Below are 19,320 nucleotides of genomic sequence, written 5' to 3' on the forward strand. Positions count from 1 at the left end.
GTATCTTTTCCTGAGAGAGAGGAGAATAACGCCTTACGATATCAAAAGATTGAAATCTTTGAGCTCCTGAGGGCAATATGTCGAACTGTCAAGTAAATTGACATTTACCCTCCCCTCTCCTTCCTCAAGTTGAGCATAAAAAGACTGGGAATCACTATTTAATTGTTTAAAATGTTAACAAATTTACTGCATAAATGCATGGAAAATATTATTATTATTACTATTTGAAGGGAGTAGACCCTCTTTTAAACAGGTCTTATTAAAAAGGATGGCTGTATTATGCGAATTTATCTTATATAGTGTCTTTTATCCTCCCTTATGATTCGCTTTTCAGGCTCAGCGATGTTAGTCAGTAACTGGCCGATATTCATGTTGGAAAAGGACAGTGTGCGGAATGTTGGAAGTCTTTTATTACAATATTCAATCAGAAATCGTTCGTCTGGGTTCAAGTTCTATTGTAGGTACCGTCGACATGTTTAAACCAGCTCGTTGGTCATCCTCTGGGTTGGTTGCAGGAGGTCTGAAGAAACGAGGTGCTCGGGTTGGTATTTATAGGGGAGGTCATGATCGGTGCTGAATTATGATTGGCTGCCCGGGCATGTACCCTCGGCGGAGCCTTCCCATCAAAGTTCTGTTTTAATTTTGCGTGAATGGCGGCGTTGTAGTGCTGAGGATGAAGAGAAGAATTTCGATCCTCGGATGCCGAATTTTGATTTGCTTATGCGCTATGGGGATCGCCGATGATGCATGTCTCCTGGCTGCCGTGGGGAGGAGAAAGGTTTCTTGCGTAATGTTGAGTGTTGGTGTCTCCTTCCCAATGTGCAATACTTCCAAGAGGCGTAGGCGGCGGTGGTCGGTAATTTGGTCAATTACTTCGATGTTCGTGATTATGTCTTTTCTTGCTATTTTCTGGTTATGGACGGTCCTGGCATGATTAAAGATAGCCCCCTCTTGGGCGTGGCAGGAAATCCTTTTGGAGAAACGCATGGTGGTCATACCGATGTAAGAACCGAGGCATCCTCGGACGGGCATGAGTACCTGTATACCACGTTGGTTTTCTTCAAGGGGTCCTGCTGAGGGGGGGCTGGGTTGTTGCGCATAACCAGGCTGCTCGTCTTTCTGCTCTTGTAATAGATAACCAGATGTATGTTTCTGTTGGAGTCAACAGGGCTGACATTATTCTTGATGATGTTTTTGAGGGCGCATTCGTCTTCTTTATATTTATGATGAAATTGCCCTTTGTAGAAGAGCTCTATGCGTTCAGGGGCATCGGGCGAGGTTCCTGACGGTACCATCTATCGATGTTCGCCTTGATAGATTCTTCTATATCCCGGTTTGGGTGTCCATTGTTGACGAGGGTTTGGGCTGCACGTTCCATTTCTCCGTGAGTGTCGTTCCAGGAGGAGCAGTGTGAGGGCCCTCCTGACGTGGCGCTGATGGTGGAGCGCTTATACCTCTCGGGGCACTGACTAACATCGCTGAGCCTGAAAAGCGAATCATAAGGAGGATAGAAAAGACACTATATAAGATAAATTCGCATAATACAGCCATCCTTTTTAATAAGACCTGTTTAAAAGAGGGTCTACTCCCTTCATATACTTCCCTTCGGCTGCATGACCCCACTGCCCAGCGAGAACCAGGCATGAGAAGCTTCAGAAGGGCTCTACTGCAGCGGCAACTGTCGTCCAAAGAGAGAGAGAGGGCCACACTCGTCGAGGAGAAGAAAAACTTGTACTCCGAGTGGGCGATCTTCCGCCGACGCAGCAGCAACCCTGAAGCAGCCCATTCGAGTGCCTCAGAAGAGGATGAAACAGCGAGCAACACCCTCCAAGGGCGAGGGCACTAAAGTGACATCATCGAGTGCCTACGTCGCTTGGAAGAGAAAGATGCGGAGAAAAAGATGAGGACCATCACCAAGAAACTGATCGCCCTCAACGGGGGCAAGCTACGCCTCCCACAAGAGAAAGAGGGATATATAAATCTCACACCATATACTCCGACTCCCGAAGAAGATGAAATCCTGAAATTGGGACTTAACTGCCACTACACCCGGCCGAGGCCCTGGACAAGCGCCTTGAGATCGAATATCTCATGGATAATATCCAAGACAAGAGGACCTTGGCACCCTCCATTATGATGGGCAAAAATAAACCCCTCCTGTTGGCTGAGGCCCTTACCGACCGGGCGACTACAAGAGTAACATCATCGACCGGCGCCTGAGGGAGGCGGCCAAGCAGTTGAGGGAGAGAGAAGACATCACCGTTCGTAGGGCCGACAAGACCGCGCTTTCGTCCTCATAAACACTGAGGACTACCATCGGAAGTTGGGCGATATCCTGGCGGATAGTACCAAATTCCAGAGAATTACTAAGAACCCGTCGGCGAGATCAGGCGGGAGGCGAACAGGATCATAGAGACGGTCAACGCCGCCTCCAACGCCTCCACCTACCACCAATCACGGGGACTATGACCTGGGGTAATCTTACGGAACGCCAAGACGCATAAGCAAGGTAACCCCTTATAATCATCAGTCAGATTCCTGCCCGACATACCAGTTGGCTAAGAGGCTAAATACCATCCTTACCCCTTATGTTCCGAGCAGCCACAGTCTGAAGTCGCCAGCAGAGTTCCTGGAGGCCTTAAGAGCGGCGCCCCTGGAGGCTGTATTGCCGATGGATGTGGAGTCTCTCTTTACCAACGTCCCCGTCGATGAGACCATCCAAATGATCTTGGACCGTGTGTATAGGGACCCCACCACCCCATCCCTGAACATCCCTGAGCATGCCCTCCGCCCTCCTGGAAATCTGCACCAAAAGGCCCTTTCGCCAACCATCGTGGCCATATGTACACCCAGATCGACGGGGTGGCGATGGGTTCTCCCCTCGGAGTCCTCTTCGCCAATTTCTATATGGGCACTGTGGAGCAAAGGGTATTCCAAGATATATCGCCAACCAAGGATGTATTGCACTACATCGACGACACCTTCGGCAGCGCCAATTCGCAAGAGGAGATCGAAAACCTGAGGCGTGCATTCCCACAACCATAGCTGCCTCAGTTTCACGATCGAGCAGAGCCAAAACCGCTGCCTCCCCTTCCTTGACGTCCTTGTGGAACAGAGAGAGGCCTCTTTCTCTCCGAGGGTCTACACGAAACACACGAACCTGGGCATGTGTATGAACGGGCGAGCGAGTGCCCCGAGAGGTATAAGCGCTCCACCATCAGCGCCACGTCAGGAGGGCCCTCTCACACTGCTCCTCCTGGAACGACACCCACGGAGAAATGGAACGTGTGGCCCAAACCCTCGCCAACAATGGACACCCAAACCGGGATATAGAAGAATCTATCAAGGCGAACATCGATAGATGGTACCGTCAGGAACCTCGCCCGATGCCCCTGAACGCATAGAGCTCTTCTACAAAGGGCAATTTCATCATAAATATAAAGAAGACGAACGCGCCCCTCAAAAACATCATCAAGAATAATGTCAGCCCTGTTGACTCCAACAGAAACATACATCTGGTTATCTATTACAAGAGCAGAAAGACGAGCAGCCTGGTTATGCGCAACAACCCAGCCCCCTCAGCAGGACCCCTTGAAGAAAACCAACGTGGTATACCGGTACTCATGCCCGTCCGAGGATGCCTCGGTTCTTACATCGGTATGACCACCATGCGTTTCTCCAAAAGGATTTCTGCCACGCCCAAGAGGGGGCTATCTTTAATCATGCCAGGACCGTCCATAACCAGAAAATAGCAAGAAAAGACATAATCACGAACATCGAAGTAATTGACCAAATTACCGACCACCGCCGCCACGCCTCTTGGAAGCATTGCACATTGGGAAGGAGAAACCAACACTCAACATTACGCAAGAAACCTTTCTCCTCCCCACGGCAGCCAGGAGACATGCATCGAAAATCCCCATAGAGTACGAGCAAATCAAAATTCGGCATCTGAGGATCGAAATTCTTCTCTTCATTCTCAGCACTACAACACCGCTCGCATACAAAACGAAAACAGAACTTGGATGGGAAGGCTCCGCCCGAGGGTACATGCCCCGGGCAGCCAATCATAATTCAGCACCGATCATGATCTCCCTATAAATACCAACCCGAGCACCTCGTTTCTTCAGACCTCCTGCAACCATGCCCAGAGGATGACCAACGAGCTGGTCGAAACATGTCGACGGTACCTACAATAGAACTTGAACCCAGACGAACGATTTCTGATTGAATATTGTAATAAAAGACTTCCAATATTCTGCACACTGTCCTTTTCCAACATGAATATCGGCCAGTTACTGACTAACATCGCTGAGCCTGAAAAGCGAATCATAAGGAGGATAGAAAAGACACTATATAAGATAAATTCGCATAATACAGCCATCCTTTTTAATATTATTACTATTATTATTATTATTATTATTATTATTATTATTATTATTATTTTTATTATTGTTATTACAGGCAGTCCCCGGTTTACGACGGGGGTACCGTTTTTACGCCACGTCGTAAACTGAAAAATCGTCGAAAATCGTCAAAAATCTTAAGAAAACCTTACTTTTAATGCTTTGGGTGTATTGAAAACGATGTAAACTGCATTTTTATTGAGTTTTTCATCAAAAAGGCCTCCAAATTTTTATTATTCTGTCATTTTGGAGCCATATTTCTTCCGTCAGATCGGCATACGACGCGTCGTAACCCCGGAACATGCGTCGTAAACCGGGAAATAATTTGTGATGAATATATTTGAAAAGCGTCGTAACCTCGGAACGTCGTAAGCCAGACCCGTCGTAAACCGGGGACTGCCTGTATTATCATCATTAAATGTTAATATTTGAAAAGTACCTAGTATTTATTAGGTAAATCATTTTTTTATTATACAAAAGAAACACACGTACATATTACATGTCGGAAAAATTCTCTCGTTTAAGTGAGAGAGAGAGAGAGAGATCTGTTTTTATTTAATATTTAATCTTATTAAACTTAATATTAATATTTGAAAATTAGTACATACCATAAATCATTATTTTATCATAAAATGTACCCTCTAAAAATGCTTATACTATCATCCTGAAACACTTACACAGGGAGTCCCTAGTTATCGGCGATCTGGTTTTACGGCTCTTGTCTAGCAACAAAAAATCTGCAATTTTCGCCGCTGAAAATTGCCTATTTTCATTGCTAGACAAGCCCCGTAAAACTGGATCGCCGATAACCGGGGACTGCCTGTAAATGCTTATTTCTAGAGTTTAAACCCTAAATATGACAAATTCATGCTCCCAAAACATTTCAATTTCATTTAAAAGTTAGCTTAATACCATACTGTAATTCATACTTCATTACAGTACCGAGAGAGAGAGAGAGAAAAAGGGGGGGTTGCCTGTACATTAAATATCTCTTGAAATTAGCCGTGAATTATTATGGAGACAGAGAATAACGTGAGAGAGAGAGAAGTTATTCTTATGTTAGACATCAAAAGATGGAAATTCGTGATTTATGAAGGGGGGAGAGAGAGAGGGGTAGGTTTTTCAGTATCCCTCGTAGCGGTACATAATTTATTTGAGCATCGAGTGGGCAACATATTTAACAATCGAGTGGGCAACATCTTCTACCCTTCTCAGTCAATATGTCATGTTAATTGACAGTTAGGTTACCCCCCACATTCCAAAGCTTCAGAGAAGACTGGGAATCGATATGCATTCTTTTAAAATTTTACATAATTTACTGTAGAAATGAATAAATGTTGTAATTATAGAATGGAAAATAACGTCATGTTTACTGTATCTATAGAACTACAGTATACAAAACAAATAAATATATATGTTATGTTACATATGCATAAAAAATCTCTCCTATCTGAGAGAGAGAGAGAGAGAGAGAGAACAAAAATGCAGCCTATACATCAAAGCAAATATTAAAGTACCAGAGAGAGAGAGAGAGAGATGTTTGGTGACTTTAGTATCATACATTATTTATATACAAAAATAAAATTAATACAAAATTTTCATATCAATTTTACACAAAAGCACAAAAACTTATAAATTATGAATTAATAAATTATAAATTACATAAAAAATTAAACATAACCACTTCTGCAGGGTTTCTGAGCGATTTTGCAAATGTCACGTGTCTGTGAAAAAATCACATATGCCAATTACTTAGGTTCCAGTGAGAAGTTCATGTGTCTGTGAACTCGAAGCATGTAAGATCAAGGTATTACTGTATATACACATATATAATCTTCAGAAGCAACCATTATGTTTATAATAAATAGCAAAAAAAAAAAAAAAAAATTAAATGAAGTTTGGTCAGTAATTAACAAGTATCCTCATAGTATAGTTTGTGTTTTCCACAGTATGTATGCAGTAAAATTTTAATATACAACTTTTTTGTAAGGTATTGGTGTACTGATAATATTACATTGCTGTTTTATAGGCATGGTGTACATGTGGCCCATGTTCCACAAGATCACAGCTATTGCAAAGAAGGAGCTGTTTTATGCAATGCCTTTTGGATTGACTGCATGGCTTTGTGGAACAAGGTTCATCGATCGAAGGAATCCTGACAGGGCCAAATCATCAATGAATGCAGCTCTTGACTATGTTAAGGAGAAAAGTGTAAGTTGATGATTCTTTGTAATATATATGCAGTGTTATTATTTGTAATACTGACTGATAATTTCACAAATTTACATTGTCAGGAGGTTTCAAATGTGATATAAGAAGAGCCAGATTTGTTCCTTCTGTAATCTAAATCACTGTCTTTCATATAAAAGCATCCTTCAGCATGAGGTAGACTTATTGAATTTGATAACAAGGTATTTAACTTGTGGTTATGAAGGGTGAGTGTTCAAATACTCCACACTCACATCCCTAAGCACTTTGTTTTTGGCCATCATCATTTATGAATGTCTTGGTGTGCACCTTCTGACTGCTGAGTAGAGCTTGTGGCTTTGGTTTAGGTTTTTATTGTCATTTTATAGGTGTTGAGGGTATTAGTTAGTAGTTCCCTACTCTTAAATACAGGCAGTCCCCCGGTTATCGGCGATCTGGTTTTAAGGTGCTTGTCTAGCGACGACGATAACCAGATTTTCGACACAATCTCCAGTTGTCAGCGCTGACCCCCGGTTATTGGCACTGATCACCTGTTGTCGGCGCTGATCCCCACTTATCGGTGGCGCTGATAACCAGGGATCGGCGCTTTTGTCGAAGATTTTCGGTTATAGGCAATTTTCAGTTATCGTCATGCTGTTGGGAACGGAACCCCTGCCAATAACCAGGGACTGCCTGTACTTATCTTCCTTTCAGATTCAGCTGCTACTATTGTTGGGAAGAATTTACTGCTATTAGAAGTTTTTGGTAGAGGAGGTATCCTTCAAGTGTTAGCCTACCTCTCCCCCTTACTGCTGAAGACCTACCTTCCTTAATCCTTGAGCACACTCCATTCTGGGTGAGAGGTGTGGGATAATACACCTACTTTATGACATCGACTGCTAAGTCTGCTGCTGCTACAGCCCTTACAATGTCCTCTGTTACATCTGTTGATTTTCCAGCAGCAATCTTCTGTGGAAGATGCTTCAGAGCACTGACCACTACAGCTTCCTGAGAAGAGGAAAACAACACCTGACCAAAGAGTAGAAGAATCACAATTGCTGTTCTTCCACCACTACCTCCTTTTTGAGCTCATCTTCCTCCTCTTCTTCCAAGTCTCCTTCATGCACCTCTTAAAGGAAGAAGAAAAATGAGAATCCAGAAGGCCACTGGCAAGAGGTCCCATAGTGCTTCACACAAGTGTTCTTCCCAGTTATGTTGTGGGGAGAGGGGTTGCTCAGGAGCTCTTGAACACCTACAGGCGATTAGCTAGTTTCTTGCTAGGTTGACTTGTGACTCAGTGAGCTTACCCAGTATCCTGTCTCTGCTCACCTGAACACATGGATTGCTTTGGCTACCACATGCAGGTAGTGGGGTAGACTCTTCCTTCTGTGCTTCCCTGAAAGTACACCTAGTTGAACCATCACAACGTACCGTCTGCACATTCCTGGTCTTGGCTTGGGCATGTGTAAGCAGTTGGGTTAGCTCTTCCTCCTGTGTTTCTTTGGAAACGCTGGGTAGAGCCTGTGCAACCCTATTTTACCATCTCAAAAATAATTTTTGCATTAGTTATTTGGCAATGTATGGTTGCAAAATTAATCTGCATGCCTTTTCTTCATGTTATATTATCACCTTGTGTACTATCCCTTGATAAGGTGTCTGCCACTTTATTGGCCTTCCCTGGAACATATTTCAACTCTATGTCATAGTCTTGGGCTGTTGTAAACCAACGAGCTCTACGTCGGGAAAATTCAGTTTCATTATAATGACTTACCAAAACACTGTAACAGCTTTTATATCTTAAAATTCGACACGTCCGAGATATAAAATTTCAAACTTTGTTTGGAACGCTGATATAGTTGGCGGAGACCCAACCCCACCGGATGCCGGTGGGGTGGTGTGGAAGGCGACCTTTTACTGTCCCAGGTCAGTTTCAATCTCGGCGCGTATTGAACGCATCTCGCTGAAGTCCGTCTGTCTCAAACTGTTTGGTTTCCTGCACCTCGTTGCGTTTCTTTCTGGCGTATCTCCTTGGTGAAGTACTCAATATCCTGTTTATTAATCTAGCTAGTGTAGCTCTGTGAATTTGGTAGCTATGTTGGATTCCAGTTTCTCTGGATCCAGAGTTTGCGCAGGGAATTTGTGCTCTTCCAAGTTGGTCAAACTTGAGTACGACTGCCATTCTTTGTGTATGGCATGTAGGGGTCAGGAGTGTTCCCAGGAGAACACATGTAGTGAGTGTATGGAATGGAGTCAGGAGTTTTGGCAAACGTACAGTTCCCATCAGGTAAAGCTGGTTAAGGATAGGGACAGGAAAGCTTTTAAGCGTAAGGAAGCTAGGCTATCTTCTTCGCTGGTGGCATTGGCGTCATCTAATTTACAGGCTGTTCCTCCTTTCTCTCCTACCCCCTCCTCTACCGCTGCTGTTTCCCCACCTTATGTTCCCCCCTCTTCTTCACCAGCTTCCCAGTATGTTTTCCCTAACGCCAAGCCCAGCCTCAAGGCTGATAAATCAGATTTCATGCTTTTTAGAAATCAAATGGAAGTGCAAATGAACGGTTTCATGGAGTCGGTCTTAAGTTTAGTGCGTTCGCGCCATAGTCCGACCGTTAGCGCGGGTGATGACGTCAGTGTTAGTGATAACAATGTTGTTGTTCGTGATCGTGTTTCAGGCGAGTCTGCTCGTTTTTCTGACTCTTTTGAGCAAAGGCAGCTGTCCCGCTCGCCTTCTGAGGCTAGAAGACAGTCCGGCGCTGGCGAAAAGTCAGAAATCCTTGCCCACGAGCAGGCTCGTCCCTGTAAGGCACAAGAAACCCTTAGCCCTGGTGGTGAAAGTAGTAAGCTTGACTTGTCTGCGAGCGTCGAAAAGCTTCGGGAAGCCGCAAAGCCGCAAGTGTTTCTCCATCGACGCCGTCGATCTTCTCGCCATCGCCGACATCACAGGATCGTGTCCCCGGGATCTTCGCCAAGACGGTCGCATCGGCAGCACTACCTAAGGTTAAGTTCTTCAGGGAGAGTAGCAGCAGTTCATCGTCAGTCTCTTCATCTCCCAGCTCTTCAGATCCTCCCCTCCTCGTCATCGCAAAAGTGGGATCATGCCTCTCGACCCTTAAAGAGGCACTCTTCGGATAATTCCTGCCCTAGGGTTACTAAACTCTTTAAGAAAAGGACAGCTAGCCCTGTACCTGGTTACTCAGGGTGGGGTTCCGATCAAGAAGATACATTTCACACGCTCCCTTCCAGGTCACCTAGAGCAGTCAAGATGCCTAGCCCTCTCCAGAGAGGTCGGCCTCAAGTGCCCGGGCCTCTTCCTTCCCCTCCTACACAGGAAGTGTCGGCTCCTTTGGCTTCATCCTTGCCTTCACAGGAGTCTATTCTGCTGGAAGAGAAACTAGAAAAGGTGGTCCGCAGAGTCCTTGGTATTCCTGGGGGTCAAGAAGCTGTTCCTCCCCAAATCCTGGACGTTCTGGGCACGGAACCGATTCTTTCTGGTGACGAGGAAGGTCCCGTTGAATCAGTGCCTTCTTCTCATTACGCTTCTCTACTCAACTTTCTGCTGCAGTCATACCCTCAACATTTTCAGCCGACAGCCCCCACCTCCCCGACCTCCACGTTGCGTCTGGGAAAACAATGCCCTACCACTTCCCTTCCCAAATTAGTACTCTCCACCACCTCCAAGAAAGCATTAAAAGAAGTAGAGGCTTGGTTGGAAGCTAAGAGATCCTCGGGTAAATCATCGTTTGTGTACCCTCCTTCAAAGCTCTCGAAAAGGAGGCAAAATTATTACAGCACAGGAACTTCTTCACTGGGCTCTGCAATTTCAGCACAAGGGGGACTTTGGCTCCCTTGTGGACCCTTCAAGACGCATTTCCTTTGAGGCGGCCAAGACCTTCTTTTTCTGCCCTGGATGTAGAACATTTTTCCAAGAACCTCTACAAGCTCCTAGAGATTGTCAGCTTTCTCGATTGGTCAATGGGAGCTATTTTTAAGCAGGTGGAGCAGGCTAATGTCACAGAAGACGTCTTGGAGAGAAACACGGTAATTTCCTGCACCGACATTGCTATCCATGATGCGGCAGGCGAACTTTCCTCCCTCTTTCGCCATGGCCACTCTGAAGAAGAGGGAGACTTGGTGCTCTTTCTTATCTAAGGTTGTGACTTCTTCTCAGAAGAAGACGGCGTTGATGTTCGCGCCTTATGACAAGGAGGGCCTTTTTCCCAGAAGCAGTAGTGAAAGACGTCCTTTCAGCCATGGACAAGAGGGCGTCGTCACACATCCTGTCGATGTCTTCCAACAAACCGAGGCCTGCTCCGCTCCTTCACCAAGGTGGTATCTCCTCTTAACCCTTTCATATCTGCAAAGTTATCACATCACTGAGGGCACATGAGCCCCAAGATGTGTCTGGGAGCCCTTCGACAGTGCGAAAAAATAATTATTTCGAAAATTCAGCAAAAATAGAAATTTTATGCCAACAACGTTCATTTTGCTGTCCTTTTTTCCAAAATGTTTATATTTTATGGTGGAATAGTCAGAATAAGAGTCCCAGCCCTCTAAATACAAAAAATGTGAGTTATTTTGAAAAAAAAATCTTATTTTCATATTTTCTTCTTTTTTTGTTAAAAAATATGAATGTCAGGCGAATGAATTATTTTTTATGAGAAAGCCAATAAAATTCTCTAAATATCGACATATAAAAGAATGGAAAACGAATAAGTCCAGCTGGTGAAAAATTGATAGAAAAAGGGCAAGAAACAGAGCGCTCTGCCCGTTTGTGTATGGTGAATTATTATAGAAAAAAAGATTTTTTTGAAGAGCCCTATCTCGGTTATGTTTCATAGAAATTACTTTGTAAATATACGAAAATGTAGAGGAAAAGTTGAAGAATAATGTGAGAGTCAAGAAAAATGGCTTTGGTAACGGCAACAGTTTCATTTTGACGTTATAAATTGATTGAAACGAAAAAATGTTACCGTTGTCAACATTATCGTTCGTAGCTCAAAAGCTATAACAGTTAGGCGAATGGATTATTTTTATGAGAAAGCCAACAAAATTCTCTAAATATTGATATATAAAACAATGAAAAACGAATAAGTCCAGTTGGTGAAAAAATTTATAGAAAAGAGGGTAAGAAACAGAGCGATTGCCCGGCGTATGGTGAGAATTATCGCTAGAAAAAGTTTTTTTTGAAGAGCCCTATCTCTTCTCTTATTTTTCATAGAGAATACTTTGTAAATATACGAAAATGTAGAGGAAAAGATGTAGAATAAAGTGAGAGTCAAGAAAAATGGCTTTGGTAACGGCAACAGTTTCATTTTGACGTTATAAATTGATTGAAACGAAAAAAAATGTTACCGTTAGTCAACATTATCGTTCAGAGCTCAAAAGCTATAACAGTTAGGCTTTGGATTATTTTTTGAGAAAGCCAACAAAATTCTCTAAATATTGATATATAAAACAATGAAAAACGAATAAGTCCAGTTGGTGAAAAATTTATAGAAAAGAGGGTAAGAAACAGAGCGATTTGCCCAGCGTATGGTGAGAATTATCGCTGAAAAAGTTTTTTTGAAGAGCCCTATCGCGTTATTTTTCATAGAGATTACTTTGTAAATATACGAAAATGTAGAGGAAAAGATGTAGAATAAAGTGAGAGTCAAGAAAAATGGCTTTGGTAATGCGGTAGCAGTTTCATTTTGACGTTATAAATTGATTGAAACGAAAAAAATGTTACCGTAGTCAACATTATCGTTAAGTAGCTCAAAAGCTATAACAGTTAGGCGAATGGATTATTTTTATGAGAAAGCCAACAAAATTCTCTAAATATTGATATATAAAACAATGAAAAACGAATAAGTCCAGTTGGTGAAACAATTTATAGAAAAGAGGGTAAGAAACAGAGTGATTTGCCTGGCCTATGGTGAGAATTATCGCTAGAAAAAGCTTTTTTGAAGAGTTCCTATCTCATTATTTTTCATAGAAATTACTTTGTAAATATACGAAAATGTAGAGGAAAAGATGTAGAATAAAGTGAGAGTCAAGAAAAATGGCTTTGGTACCGCAACATTTCATTTGACGTTATAATTTGATTGAAACGAAAAAATGTTACCCGTTGTCAACATTATTCGTCTCCCAGCTCAAAAGCTATAACAGTTAGGCCCTGAATAATTTTTTATGAGAAAGCCAATAAAATTCCCTAAATATTGACATATAAAAATGGAAAACGAATAAGTCCAGTTGGTGAAAAAATTGATAGAAAAGAGGGAAGAAACAGAGCCCTGCCCTGGTTATGGTGAGAATTATCGCAGAAAATTTTTTTTTGAAGAGCCCTATCTCCAGTTATTTTTCATAGAAATTACTTTGTAAATATACGAAAAAGTAGAGGAAAAGTTGAAGAATAAAGGGAAAGTCAAGAAAAATGGCTTTTGTGGTCCCGGCAACAGTTTCATTTTGACGTTATAAATTGATCCTTTCGAAAAAAGTTACCGTTGTCAACATTATTGTTCTAGCTCTCAAAAACTATAACAGTTAGGCAATGAATTATTTTTATGAGAAAGCCAAGAAAATTCTCTAAATATCGACATATAAAACAATGAAAAACGAATAAGTCCAGTTGGTGAAAAATTGATTCTGGGTAAGAAACAGAGCTTTCTGGTGACACCAGGCAATGGTGAGAATTATCGCAGTGACTTTTTTTGAAGAGCCTCTACTTTGATTTTTCATAGAAATCACTTTGTAAATATACAAAAATGTAGAGGAAAGGTTGAGGAATAAAGTGAGAGTCAAGAAAATGGCTTTGGTAAGAGCAACAGTTTCATTTTGACGTTATAAGCTGTTCGAAACATTAAAATGTTACCGTTGTCAACATTATCGTTCATAGCTCAAAAGCTATAACAGTTGGGTGAATGAATTATTTTTATGAGAAAGCCAACAAAATTCTCTAAATATCGTATATATGATAATGAAAAATGAGATTCAGAGCCCTGCCTAAAATCCAGACGCTCTCATATGTGATGCACTAACAAATTTCCGCTAGTTTTACCGCAAAAACTTTGGAAAGCATGTTGGAAACTGTTCTCGATTGACGTCGCTTCTATGTAAGCAGCCACACGTGTTTACCCAGCCTTTTCGCATGGTCTCTGACAGAAGTGTGGCCTGCCAGGCCTGTGTGGGTGCGATCAGCTGATGTCATTGTGAGAATTTTTACTACGCCATGGATTTGGCATGCACAGTAGAGGAACTAAAAATTTATAGAAAATAGAGGATACCAAACAGAGTGTTTCCAATAATGTAATCCTACATTTTATAAAAAAATGTAAGATACGAGAGAGAAACGTGGTAGGATCAGCTGATTTCATTGTGGGAAATTTACTATGCCAGGAATTGCGCATTGGTATAGGGACTGCTTGCCTGGCGGCTGATGCCTAACCTCAGAGACGGTCCAAGGTATGCTTTAGCCTATGGAAACCACCAACTGCCTTTTCCCAAAAAAATTTACCCTACAGCCACACGACAAAAAATGTCGGTAAATTTTACGAAAAATTACATCAGTCAGACAGGAAGGGGGTAGGGGTTATTGCGAAGGTGCCTCAATTGGGCAGGAAAGGGTTAACAGACATCCGTTTAGAACTCCAGGCCCAAACCTTACTCAAGGTCCCGCTCCAACTCCAGGGGTCACAAGTTCCCCTCGAAGCTACAAGGTCGTCCTGCCAGTAAGTAAGAATCCTGTCCTCCATGCGCTGGTGGGGGCCAGACTCAGCCTCTTTTGGGAGGAATGGAGAGACAGAGGTGCAGATCAGTGGGTGGTTCAAGTGCTCCAGCTAGGCTACCGCCTTCCATTTGCCCAACCTCCTCCTCTCTCCACTTCTCCCATTTCCTTGACAGCATACTCAGGAGGCTCAGTCAAGTTTTCAGCCCTAGAGACAGAGGTCCAGTCTCTCTTAGGGAAAGCGGTCATCGAAGAAGTACAGGACGTATCAACCCCAGGTTTCTACAACCGCCTGTTTGTAGTCCCCAAGTCATCAGGGGGTTGGAGGCCAGTTCTCGACATAAGCGCCCTCAATCTGTACTTAGTGAAAACCAAGTTTTCCATGGAAACGAACCGCTCCGTCCTTCAGGCTCTAACTCGAGGGGATTGGATGGTGACCCTCGACATGGAAGATGCCTATTTCCACATTCCAGTACATCAGGACTCCAGGAGGTATCTTCAGTTTGTTTTCAAGGACAGAGTTTACCAGTTCAGGGCCCTCTGCTTCGCCTGTCGACAGCCCATGCAAGGTGTTCACCAGGATTCTCGCCCCGATAGGTCATTGGCTCCACCTGGAGGGAGTTCGGATCTCCTTGTACCTCGACGACTGGCTACTCCGTTCATCATCAAGGGACCGCTGCATGGAGGACCTTCACAGAACCCTAAGGTTAGCTCGGGACTTAGGGATTCTGATAAACACGGAAAAGTCGAGCTTAATTCCTTCACAGAGGACTCTTTATTTGGGGATGACTCTGGACAGTCTAGCTTTTCGGGCTTTTCTGTCCCCCAAAAGGGTTGCCTCCTGCCTTCAGACGGTGGAGAAGTTCCTCCTCGTGGACAGTTGCTCCGCCCGGCAGTGGATGGCTCTCCTGGGGACTCTGTCGTCAGTGGAACAATTCGTCAAGTTAGGCCGTCTGCACATGAGACCCTTGCAGTTTTCCTCAGGGACTCTTGGGACAGAAGGACTCAAATGGACTCCACGGTCTTCAACATCCCCGACGTCAAGAGACATCTTCTCTGGTGGAAATCACCGGAAAGGCTTTCGGAGGGCCTAGATCTTCTCCCAAGACAACCATCTCTACAGATGTTCTCAGACGCGTCCAATGTTGGGTGGGGAGCACATCTAGGCAACCTCAGGACATCAGGAGTTTGGTTGAACGAACAGAAGAAGCTCCACATCAATATCAAGGAACTGTTGGCCATTCACCTCACTCTCCAGGACTTTTCTGTTGCCACGTTTCAGGCCAAGCAGTCGCTGTTCACGCCAGACCAGGGCACTCGATGGCTCTTGCTTACATTCGGAAACAGGGAGGCACCCATTCCTTCTCCCTGTTCAAAACGGCGAGGACCTTCTTCTGTGGGCGGACAGCAACAGAGTGGTCCTGTTCCTCGGTTTGTGCAGGGAAAGCTGAACGTTCTGGCGGACCAACTCAGCCGTTGGAACCAGACTCTCCCACGGAGTGGATCCTGCACCCACAAGTGTGCCTAGATCTGTGGAATTTGTGGGGCACTCCCATAATAGATCTCTTCGCTACCTCCAAGAACCATCATCTCCCAGTGTTCTGCTCGCCAGTTCCGGACCCACTGACTCACTTGGTGGACGCCATGTTCCTAGACTGGACAAACCTGTTTGCCTATGCCTTTCCGCCTTCTGGCTCATCAGACAAGTGATAAACAAAGTGAGGTTCCATCAGAGTGTCGAACTAATTCTCGTTGCCCCGTTCTGGCCAAGGAAGGAGTGGTTCCCGGACCTGCTAGATCTCCTGATAGACTTCCCAAGGCTTCTTCCTCAAAGGAAGTCGCTTCTCAGACAACCCCACCTAATGAAGTTCCACCAGGGACTGTCCACTCTCGCTCCGACAGGCTTCAGACTGTCAGGAAGCTCATCAGAGTGCGAGGTTTTTCAAGCAAGGCTGCAGAGGCTATTGCGAGGTGCAAAAGGGACTCCTCTAGCAAATTATACCAGTCCAAGTGGACAGTCTTCAGGAATTGGTGTAGAAAAAATAGTATCTCCTCTTCTTCCACGTCTATAACTCAACTTGCCGATTTTTTCATTTACTTAACCCAAACGCCTACTGGGCGTATCATCGTCGACTAAAATTGTCTGTTGGGTGCCAAGTGGGGGTGTGATCAGACGTCGCCGACTACAAAAATTTCAACCTTGGTCAACTTTAACTCAACCAAAATGGTCGAAAAATGCAATTGTAAGCTAAAACTCTTACATTCTAGTAATATTCAATCATGTACCTTCATTTTGCAACAAATTGGAAGTCTCTAGCACAATATTTCGATTTATGGTGAATTTTTGAAAAAATTTTTCTTACGCCTGCACGGTAACTCGCCGAAAATTTCAGAAATTCTTTCGTCATTTTGTCGTAATTTTTGCACTGTTCTATATTAGCCAAGTTACATAAAGTTTTATATATGAAAATGTGCGCAATTTCATGTAAAATACAGCAAAATACAATCCATGGTTGTAGCTTTTATCAGTTTGGAAATATTTTCATATAAACCACGATAGCTGCCAAAATTTCAACCTTCGGTCAACTTTGACTAGACCGAAATGGTCAAAAAACGCAATTGTAAGCTAAAACTCTTACATTCTAGTAATATTCAATCATTCACCTTCATTTTGAAACCAATTGGAAGTCTCTAGCACAATATTTTGATTTATGGTGAATTTTTGAAAAAACTTTTTCCTTATGTCCGCACCAGAAATTCTTTCGTCACGTTGTCGTAATGTTTGCACCATTTTATATTAGTCGTTACATAAAGTTTTATATACGGAAATGTGTCCGTCTTCAGCAATTTCATGTAGAATACAACAGAAAATAACTCATGGTTGTAGCTTTTATCAGTTTTGAAATATTTTCATATAAATCACAATAACTGCCAAAATTTCAACCTTCGGTCATATTTAACTCGACCGAAATGGTCGAAAAACGCAATTATAAGCTAAAACTCTTACATTCTAGTAATATTCAATCAGGTACCTTCATTTTGCAACAAACTGGAAGTCTCTAGCACAATATTTCGATTTATGGTGAATTTCAAAAAAAAAAAACTTACCTCATGCGCTTTCTGAACATCTCGGAAAAACTTGTCGCAATGTTTGCATAGTTTTACATTAGTCGTTACATAAACTTTTATATATGAAAATGTGAGCAATTTCATGTAGAATACAACAGAAAATAGCTCATGGTTGTAGTTCTAAGTTTTGAAATATTTCACATAAATCACGATAACTGCCAAAATTTCAACCTTCAGTCAACTTTAACTCGACCGAAATGGTAAAAACGCAATTGTAAGCTAAAACTCTACATTAAAGTAATATTCAATCGTTTACCTTCATTTTGCAATAAATTGGAAGTCTCTAGCACAATATTTCGATTTATGGTGAATTTTTTGAAAAAACATTTCCTTCCGGAATGTTACGCCTCAACGCTGCAACTCGGCCGAACATCTCAGAAATTCTTTCATTCACGTTGTCGTAATATTTGCACCATTTTATATTAGTCGTTACATAAAGTTTTATATATGAAAACTGCGGCTTTCATGTACAATATAACAGAAAATAACTCATGGTTGTAGCTTTTATCAATTTTGAAATATTGTCATATATATCACGATAAATAGAAAAATTCGACTTTTCGGTCAACTTTAACTAGACCGAAATGGTCGGAAAACTGCAATTGTAAGCTAAAACACTTACAGTCTAGTAATATTCAATCAATTAGCTTCATTTTTCAACAAACGGGAAGTCTCTAGCACAATATTTCGATTTATGGTGAATTTTTGAAAAAAACATTTTTTTCCCATGTTTACAAATTCATGCATCATTTTGTGATAATATTTTCTCTATGTTGATTTGATCGTTTTACAATTTGTTATATACCAAAATCATCGCAATTTAGTGTAAAATACAAAGAAAAACAAAATAACCCGTTAGCTTTAACCGTTTTGCTCACAGCACGATTTGTATAAAATTATATATGAAAAATCTTTTTGCTGCTGTCATATATTTCAATATTTATATATGATAATGATATTTTTTTTCATTTCTGATGGTTGCATACTAAACTTCAGGCAATGACAAAAAAGGAGCCAAAAATGAACTCTTAATCTTAAAAACTAAGCGTGCTGTGATTTTTTGAAAAAACTTTTTTTCTGCTTATGCTAACTCACTGAACAGTCTTCGGCATACTGGTGTGACGTTTTTGTAAATAGAGGCTCGGCATTTATTTACTTAAGGGATTCAAGAAAATTGGTGCCATCAACCATCAAGGGTTACAGAGCCATGCTGTCCTCTGTCTTCTACCATAGGGGGTTAGACCTGTCAAATAACCGAGACTTGTCAGACCTCCTCAAGTCATTAGACACAACTAAGACCCCAAAACCTTCCCTTTCCTGGAATTTAAATGTAGTTTTGAGGTGGTTGATGTCTCCAAGGTACGAACCTTTACAAGATCTTTCTCTTAGAGACCTCACTAAGAAATCCCTTTTTCTGGTTACCTTAGCAACGGCAAAGAGGGTTAGTGAAATACAGGCCATTGACAAGAGAAGTGGGTTTTTCACAAGGTAATGCTGTTTGTGTTTTCACCTTGAATTTTCTGGCCAAGAACGAGTCTCCTTCCAACCCGTGGCCTCAGTGTTTTACCATTCAGAACCTCTCCAGTGGCGGGCCCTCAAGAATTGGAGGCTTCTTTGTGCCCGTCAGAGCTATCAACACTTACTTAGCCAGAACGGCCAACATCAGAGGAGGTTCCTCTAACCTTTGGTGTTCAGTGAAAGACCCAACCAGACCTGTATCCAAAAATGCCCTTGCTTTCTTCGTCAAGGAACTCATTTTAGAGGCACACAGAAACATTAACGAAGAGGACGCACGCCTAGTCAAGTCCCACATTCACGAAGTGCGCTCAATAGCAACTTCAGTGGCTATCCGTCATAGTAAATCACTTTCGCAGATCACACAGAACACCTTCTGGAGAT

General features: G+C 42.5%; 1 protein-coding gene across 4 annotated transcripts in view; it reads left to right on the plus strand.

The window, feature by feature from the left end:
• Positions 1 to 19,320, plus strand: part of LOC136844859 (1-acyl-sn-glycerol-3-phosphate acyltransferase alpha-like) — a 274,861-nt gene that overhangs the window by 156,162 nt on the left and 99,379 nt on the right. For all 4 annotated transcript variants that reach the window (XR_010854985.1, XR_010854987.1, XM_067114102.1 and 1 more), the window contains exon 3: positions 6,436 to 6,617. Coding sequence is in view for 2 of the 4 variants with exons in the window: in XM_067114102.1 (XP_066970203.1) it covers positions 6,436 to 6,617 (182 nt within the window). In the remaining 2 variants the exon portion in view is untranslated. The remainder of the gene's footprint in view (positions 1 to 6,435; positions 6,618 to 19,320) is intronic.

This window comes from Macrobrachium rosenbergii, chromosome 13 (genome assembly GCF_040412425.1).
Source record: "Macrobrachium rosenbergii isolate ZJJX-2024 chromosome 13, ASM4041242v1, whole genome shotgun sequence".
Classification (NCBI taxonomy): Eukaryota; Metazoa; Arthropoda; class Malacostraca; order Decapoda; family Palaemonidae; genus Macrobrachium; species Macrobrachium rosenbergii.